Raw genomic sequence first — 8,788 nt, 5'->3', positions numbered from 1 at the left:
GGTCCCGAGTATCCACTGGTATTTGGTATGTGATCCACCTCCTGAAGAGACGACACAGTGTGCTACATACCATGGCCCGGTCTATCTCTGCTATCTGATCCTTGTCCTCTAGTTTCAGTAGGCGGTACACTTGCATTCATGTATCTATATAATATGGTATACTCATACTCTCGTGCTGAGAGTTTTATGCTCACGTCTCGTAATTTGTGTATCTGAACACCCTATTCCATGGGGCAGGTTTGCGATTGGATGAGCCGGGTAGATCCAGGAGAGACTAGGCAGTGGATGGCCAGCTAAGATTTTTCCTTGGTCCTTATTTTTTGATGTATTTGGGATAATACATTATTCGATTTGGTTGTATAATTATTCGGGTATTTACAGATTCCTTTCCTTGGGATTATATAATGTTTTATGCTTCCGCAGTTTATTCTAGTTTACTATTTTCATTAAGTTAATTGCATGCTTAAGTTTCTGATTAGTAGATGATCTTGGTAAGGATCACTACATTTATGATATCAGAGATTCTGCCAGTTGTTAATGAATTCCCAGATGTATTTTCAGATGAGATTCTGGGTTTTCCGCCTGTAAAGGAAGTCGAGTTTTGCATAGAGTTGATGCCGGGTACTTCGCCTATTTCTCGAGCATCGTATCGTCTGGCTCTGTCAGAGATGCGAGAATTAAAGAATCAGTTACAGGATATTTTGGACAAGGGGTACATTCATCCTAGTGTATCTCCTTGGGGAGTTCCTGTTCTCTTTGTGAAAAAAAGGATGGGTCAATGCGGCTGTGCATTGACTATCGGCAGTTGAATTGAGTTACTGTGAAGAACAAGTATCCTTTGCCTCGTATTGATGACTTGTTTGATCAGTTGCAGGGTACTTCGATTTACTCCAAGATTGACTTGAGATCTGGATATCACCAGATAAGGGTCCAAGATCACGATATAGCCTAGACTGCATTCCGTACTCGCTATGGGCATTACGAGTTTCTAGTGATGCCGTTCGGATTGACTAACGCGCCGGCTATATTTATGGATCTGATGAACCGTGTCTTCAGGGAGTTTTTGGATAAGTTTGTCGTAGTTTTCATTGATGACATTCTGGTGTATTCGCGTGAGGTGGATGAACATGCTTCTCACTTGCGGTTGGTGCTAAAGACTCTTCGGGATGAGCAGTTGTATGCCAAATTGAGTAAGTGCGAGTTCTGGATGAATAGAGTGGTTTTTCTTGGCCATATCATATTCATGGATGGGATTTCTGTTGATCCGAGTAAGGTTGAGGCTGTGTTTAATTGGTCGCGTCCGACGACGATTGCTGAGATCCGAAGTTTTCTGGGTCTAGCAGGATATTATCGTCGCTTCATTGCGAATTTCTCTCAGCTAGTTCGACCTTTGACTCAGCTCACTCGGATGAGTGTTGATTTTGAGTGGTCCTCAGAATGTGAGGAGAGCTTTTGTGAGCTTCGACGATGGTTGACTTCTGCGCCTGTATTGGCATTACCGTCAAGATCCGGGAGGGGGGGGGGGGTATGTGGTCTACACAGATGCTTATCTTCGGGGGCTAGGTTGTGTTCTGACTCAGCATGAGCATGTGATCGCATATGCTTCTAGACAGTTGAAGGTTCATGAGGATAGATATCTAGTGCATGATTTGGAGTTGGCAGCTATTGTGTTTGCTTTGAAGATCTGGCGTCATTATCTCTATGAAGAGAGATTTGAGATTTTCACAGACCACAAGTGTCACGCCCCGAGACCGAGACGTGCCACCGGCGTTGTTTCAAATTCACAAAAATTATAAAACAACCAGCCTCGTAGTACAGTAGATACCAAACCAGTCTATTATCATAAATAAACTCCAAAACATTGTCTTTACAACTCGATAAATCCAAAATAACAAAACAAATGCGGAAGCGTCTAAAAACTTAATAATAAAACATAAATGCCAAAATACCGAAAATAAACATAACGAAATTTAGTCTTAATAATATCTCTATCACCATCCCCAAAACATATCTTGCTCACGAACTTCTACATCATCATCTTCATAATCTGGGAGGGAAAAGTAAGGGGTGAGTGTTTTGGGAAACACTCAGCAAGTGGGGGCCGATCGATCATACCAAAATATATACATATATATATTTATTTCAAAAACTCATGAATTAATTTAAATTATAAACATTTCATATCATGTCTCAACATAGCATAGCATAAATAACATCATAACATATTTGACATGACATAACATAATCTTTGACAAGACACTGAAATTCCTCTCATTACTCGTGGCTAACTGATCAGTACCCTATATGTAATCCCTCTAAGGGGTGAGGTCATAGAACGGTTATTATACCCACCGTATCAGGGCCATAACATAACATGGTTCGGAAATTCCCTTTTCACTCATAATTTGAGTCCTAACAGTGTCAAAACATATTTTCAATAAAACACCATCATGAACAATATTAAATAACAAACTTCCAACGATTAACATGAACGATCGAAATTTTAAAGCATACATATTATTTTAAAACGTAATCCCACTTACCGAAATTATTTGTGCGATTAGCAGGCGAAACCTTGACAACAAGTTAGGAGCAAGACCCTCGAAAATTCAGATTTGACTTTTCGAAAATTCAATCGATCTCTAAGCAATCTTTCTCCACAAAATCCTAATCCACTAATCTTATAGATTAGGGGTAAAATGGCAGATTAGTTATTTAATTAGTACAACAGGTTTTCGAAAATGGCAAGGGAAAAGGACAAAGGCTGACATACCTCTCAAGCAAAAAACAAAGTGCTTTCCCAATTCCTACACGTGACCAAGAAGAAAGGTGATCCAATCACAAGTCTTCTTTCTCCTCAAACTCTTTAGCCTTATCCTTCGAGATTAAAGGAAGAAAAGGCAAAACCATGAGCCTTATTTCATTAATCCAGTTTTTTTTTCAAAATTGGGTGGAGGAATATAATCACCTTAGAGGCTCGAGAACACTCCACCGAGAATTAAACCTTCAGCGGCCAAAGAGTAAAGCGCCGTGAGATTTCAGCCACCTTGGTTTGAAGATTCAGCTGCTATGGCTCGATGACTTCCAGCCGAGGGTAGAATTTTGAGAGATTGAGGGAGGATTTTCTGATGCGCAATGCCGAGAGAATGGAGCTGAAGGGAGGCGGTTGCTTGATCTTAAAATGGGCAAAATATCATCCTTCGATCTTGAGGTCTGAGGAAAGAAAATCTGCCTTCATAAATCTTGATTTAGATGCTGCCAATAACAAGATTCGGGTCCAAGGTTTCCGCTATTACCGAGTATTCACGAGAATGTAAGATGCTTGTTTCCATGTGGAGAGTTATTCTTTGCATAATCTGAGAGATCTTCCATATTTGTGAAATCTTGCTGACCAAGTTTCGGGATTTCACATCCCTCCCTCCTTATGAGAAGTTTCGTCCTCGAAACTTGAATTAACTTGCTCTTCAAATAAATAGGGATACTTCTCCTGCATCTTTTCTTTCAATTCCCATGTAGCTTCTCTTTCAATGTGATTTGACCATTGTACTTTGACATAAGGAATCATCCTTCGCCTAAGAACTTGGTCCATGGTATCCACTATTCGAATAGGGACTTCTTCATATTTCAGCTCTTCATTCAGATTCCCATCAGTCACTAGTGGCTCTGCTTCCAAGATATGACTTGAGTTGGGAACATATTTTCTTAGCTGCGACACATGGAACACATTGTGAACTCTTGACATAGCAGGTGGTAAAGCTAGTCGATAAGCCAATGTTCCCACTTTGTCGAGAATCTAAAATGGTCCCACATATCTCGGGTTCAATTTTCCAGCTCTGCAAAATCTCACGACTCCTTTCATAGGTGAAAGTTTGACATAAGCCTTTTCGCCAACTTCAAATTCCAAAGGTCTCCTTTTTAAGTCCGCCCAACTTTTCTGGCGATCTTGTGCCACTTTAAGTTTCTCCTTGATTATTGCAACCTTTCCCACTGTTTCTTGAATAATTTCGGGTCCAATAACAGCCTTCTCTCCGACTTCATCCCAATAAAGAGGAGAACGACATTTCCTCCCATACAACGCTTCATACGGAGCCATTCCAATGCGGCTATGGTAGCTGTTGTTGTAAGCAAACTCAATTAAAGGTAAATGTTCGCTCCAATTGTTGCTGAAATCCAGGGCACATGCCCGCAGCATATCCTCAAGGGTTTGGATTGTCCTCTCAGTTTGGCCATCAGTTTGAGGGTGATAAGCCGTACTGAGTGTGACTTTACTCCCCATAGCTTGCTGAAAGCTCTTCCAAAAGCGCGATACAAATCTTGGATCTCTGTCCGACAAGATACTGACTGGAACCCCATGTAGCCGAACTATATTATCCATATATAGCGTAGCTAATTTGTCCAAACTATACTTCATGCGCACTGGTAGGAAATGCGCAGATTTTGTGAGTCTATCTACGATAACCCAAATACCATCATGCCTCTGTTTTGATTCAGGGAGTCCCACCACAAAATCCATGGAAATGTGCTCCCATTTCCATTCCGGGATTTTTAATGGTTGTAGTAGCCCTCCAAGTCGCTGATGTTCTGCTTTAACCTGTTGGCATACTTGACACTTAGAGACGAATTCTGCGACATCCTTCTTCATTCCATTCCACCAAAAATTTCCTTTTAGATCTCTATACATCTTTGTACTCCCCGGATGTACTGAAAACTTTGACTTGTGTGCTTCAGACATGACTTCATTCCGAAGATCATTGAAGTCTGGTACCCACAAACGTCCTTTCATCCAAAGGACTCCTTTGTCATCCATTTGAAAGTCTGGTAATTTTCCCTCTTTGATTTGTTTCTTGAACTCAGCCAACGACGGATCCAGCTCTTGACTCAATTTGACTATTTCTCGGAGACACGGTTGAGCCGTTAATGAAGCTAGAATCTTCTTGCTCATGTCTTTTCGACTCAAGGCGTCAGCCACTTTATTGGCCTTACCTGGATGGTAGCTTATGATTAGATCATAATCTTTTAAGAGTTCGATCCATCTTCTTTGTCTCATATTCAGCTCCTTCTGCGTGAATAAATATTTGAGACTTTGGTGATCAGTGAAAATTTCACACTTGGCACCGTAGAGGTAATGTCTCCAAATTTTCAGTGCGAACACCACTGCTGCTAACTCAAGATCATGAGTGGGGTAGTTTTTCTCATGAGGTTTCAATTGTCTAGATGCGTAGGAGATCACTCTCCCTTCTTGCATTAGCACGCATCCCAAACCTTCCTTTGATGCATCACTATAAATTGCAAAATCTTTTCCTTCCTCAGGTAGCACTAGTACTGGTGTAGATGCTAACCTTTCTTTCAAGGTACCGAAACTCTTTTCACAGTCTTCATTCCAATCGAACTTTACGTTCTTCTGGGTGAGTTTTGTAAGAGGTATAGCTATTGAGGAAAATCCTTCTACAAATTTTCGATAATAGCCAGCCAACCCCAGAAAGCTTCGAATTTCGGTCACTGACTTGGGTCTGGGCCAGTCTGTTATTGCTTCAACTTTCTTGGGATCCACTGAGACTCCGGCTGCTGAGATAATGTGTCCCAAGAATGCCACACTCCTTAACCAAAATTCACACTTCTTGAATTTGGCATAGAGTTTATTCTCCCTTAAGGTTTGCAGTGTAATACGAAGATGTTCTTTGTGATCCTCTTCACTAGGTGAGTATACGAGGATATCATAAATAAAAACCACCACGAACCTATCAAGAAACTGTTTGAACACTCGGTTCATGAGGTACATGAATGCTGCAGGGGCATTTGTCAAGCCGAACGGCATTACTAAAAATTCGTAGTGCCCATATCTTGTTCGGAAAGCCGTCTTTGGAATATCTTCCGTCTTGACCTTTAACTGGTGATAGCCCGACCGCAGATCTAGTTTGGAGAAAACAGTAGCTCATTTAAGTTGATCGAACAAGTCATCTATCCTTGGAAGTGGATACTTGTTCTTGATTGTGATCTTGTTGAGCTCTCTATAATCTATACACATTCTCATGCTTCCATCTTTTTTCTTGACAAATAAGACTGGGGCTCCCCACGGGGATGCACTCGATCTAATTTGATTTTTGTCCAGAAGCTCTTGTAGTTGCTCCTTCAATTCCTTGAGTTCCGCTGGTGCCATTTTGGTAAGGAGCTTTCGAAATTGGAGTAGCTCCAGGCTCTAGCTGAATCTCAAATTCAATCTCTCGGTCTGGAACCATTCCGGGTAGTTCCTCTGGAAAGACATCCGGAAACTCTCGTACAATCGGAAGGTCTTCTAGTTTGAGCTCTGGCTCTTCTTTTACCTCGCTCACCATAGCTAGGTAAACTTCTTCGCGACCTTTTATCGCCTTCCATGCTTGGGAGGCCGACAAGAGGGGTTTTCGCATCTTGGTCTTGCCTTGGAATGTAATTTCTTCAAGGTTTGAGGTTCAAAGTTTAACATTCTTATCCCGACAGTTAACCACTGCATGATTTCTAGATAACCAATCCATCCCAAGGATGACATCAAATTCTACCATGTTGAGTTCAACCAAATCCGCATCAAAGATTTGTTAAAGATTTGTTCACAGACACACATCTTACATTTTCTATGTATCTTGAGTGTCTCAATTATCTTGTTAGTAGGGGTTGCTACTCTCAGTGGTTCAGTTATATTCTCAGAGATAAGCCCTATCTTTTTAGTGAATCTCTTAGATATAAACAAATGAGTGGCACCACAATCAAATAAAACATACGCAAACTTAGTATTGATTAAAATGGTACCTGCCACGACTTCATTCGTATCATCTGCCTCTTCTTGTGTGATAGCAAACACACGGGCGTTGGGCTTTGTCTCTTTCGGTTGGGCCTGTGCAGCACTACCATTTGGCCCGGTCCTTGGTTTCACAGGATCAGGACAATCAGACATTCGGTGTCCCAATTTGCCACAGTTAAAACAAGCTCCAGTCTTCCGACGACACTCCCCTTCGTGTCGGAAATTGTAGGTAGGACATGGTTTGATCATTGGTCGATTAGGCACTGAGACAGTTCCCTTAAACGATCCACCAGATTTATTAGGGCGCTTGGGTGTTGTCCCGGTAGCAGAAGATTGACCAGACAAAGGTCGTTTGTTCTTGAAGTCGTCTTCCCGACGTTTGATATCCGATTCAGCTCGAATAGCTGCTCCCATCAAGTCTGCAAAATTGGCAGGTTGAAAAACTGCTAATGCCGACTGGATTTGGCTATTCAACCCCTTTTTGAAACGATGCAGCTTCAGTTCATCATCTCCCATAATAGTAGGGGCATAAGACCCTAGCTCATTGAACTTAGAAGTGTACTCCACTACTGTCATATCTGAAGTTTGCGTGAGGTTTTCAAATTCACTTAGCTTCTGAATTCGAACCTCAGCTGGAAAATATTGCTTCAGGAACGTAGTGCGAAACTGTTGCCATGTGATTGCTCCAGCAGCTAACATAGCAGGCGAGACAGCTTCCCACCATTTCCTTGCTTTATCCTCCAGAAAAGGAATTGTTACCTCCACTTTAAGTGCTTCAGGTACTTCAAGTAAACGCAATTGGTCCTCCATTTTCTTCATCCAATTTCTTCCCACCTCCGGGTCAGCATCTCCCTTAAACATTTCAGTTCGGTTCTTACGGAGTGATTCATAATGGAATTTGACTCCGTTCTGAGCAGGTGGGGGAGGTGGCGGATTGCCGTTGCCATTGGTATTTCCCATCCCTTGGAGGGTCGTTGCTACAATTGCTGCGATAGCCGCAAGATCTTCTCGGCTCAGATTGATTCCTGGAGGTGGATTCGCATTATCCCCACGATTGTTGTTGCGTGTTCTTGGGAGTTCTCCGGCCATTTCCTACAGTAAGGGAGTTCTAAGAGTTTGTCAAAACATGATACTTAAAAAGAAAGGAAATAGCAAAATAAAATGAATCAATAAATAATCCCAAGAATAAAATTTATTTTATTGATTCCCAAAATGTCACGAAGATAAGTGAAGCAAAATAAACCAAGTCTCAAAACATTAAGGTATCATGCTGAATCAAACAAAAACAATGCTGAATAAAAGGACTAAGCTAGATGAAAGCCTAATCTATGATTTCTCCATCGCCCGAGGCTTCATCTTCTGCCGAAACATCTTCGGGGTTCTCTTCTGCCACCATGTCTACTTGTTGTAGGTGATTGATATGCTCGAGCAGGGCTGCGTTAAATTCATCACGAGCTTGCACCGAGTTTTGCAACTCTTGCACTTGGTGTTGGAGCTCTAACGTTGCCATCATTCTTTGGTTGCTTAGGTCTTCGAGTAAAGTGATGGTAGCTAGGGACGATTCCAACTTCTTTTTCGTCTCCTCATGTTCCTTCTCTTCCTTATCAAGGTAAAATGCAAGCCTTTTGACGTCGGCTTCGAGGTGGTCTCGATGCTCCTCTATCTCACTTTTGTTCGCCTTTAGCTTTTTCATGTCTTCCATCATCTCCTCTTTCTCATATTGCTCCACATATAATGAAGTCCTCAATGACTCGATCACTTGATCCTTGCTTCGAACTACGTTTTTGCGAGCCGTAAATTTGGTGCGAGCCATATTCCTAAATTAAAGAGGAATGAGTTCAAGTTAAAACTTCAAATTGATGAAAATTCAAGCAGAATTGATATAGAACAAGGTTTTTAGGCGAATTTTCCAAAAATAGAAATTTTTGAGATTTTTCTCAAGGATTGAACTACTGATCATAAGGAGTATGGGACAATTGACGGAATCGAATTTCGAGTTTCCCACAAAAAGTTATA

The 8,788-nt window shown here is 41.5% G+C and overlaps 1 protein-coding gene across 1 annotated transcript; it reads right to left on the bottom strand.

Moving 5' to 3' along the window:
• Nucleotides 1–6,089: 6,089 nt before the first annotated feature.
• LOC140860393 (uncharacterized) lies at nucleotides 6,090–7,861 on the bottom strand. Its single transcript, XM_073263411.1, has 2 exons — nucleotides 6,781–7,861; nucleotides 6,090–6,415 (listed from the first exon to the last, which is right to left on the bottom strand). Exons 1-2 carry the CDS (start codon nucleotides 7,859–7,861, stop codon nucleotides 6,090–6,092), a joined length of 1,407 nt encoding a protein of 468 aa, XP_073119512.1.
• Nucleotides 7,862–8,788: the final 927 nt, after the last annotated feature.

The sequence above is a fragment of the Henckelia pumila genome, chromosome 1 (genome assembly GCF_033568475.1).
Source record: "Henckelia pumila isolate YLH828 chromosome 1, ASM3356847v2, whole genome shotgun sequence".
In the NCBI taxonomy this organism is placed as follows: domain Eukaryota; kingdom Viridiplantae; phylum Streptophyta; class Magnoliopsida; order Lamiales; family Gesneriaceae; genus Henckelia; species Henckelia pumila.
This window is presented reverse-complemented; position numbering and strand designations above follow the sequence as displayed.

Coding starts and splice junctions, on each gene's coding strand:
- LOC140860393 (XM_073263411.1), bottom strand. CDS start 7,861: ATGGCCGGAGAACTCCCAAGAACACGCAACAACAATCGTGGGGATAAT. Junction 6,416..6,780: donor TACGAATGAAGTCGTGGCAG/GTACCATTTTAA, acceptor TTACATTCCAAG/GCAAGACCAAGATGCGAAAA.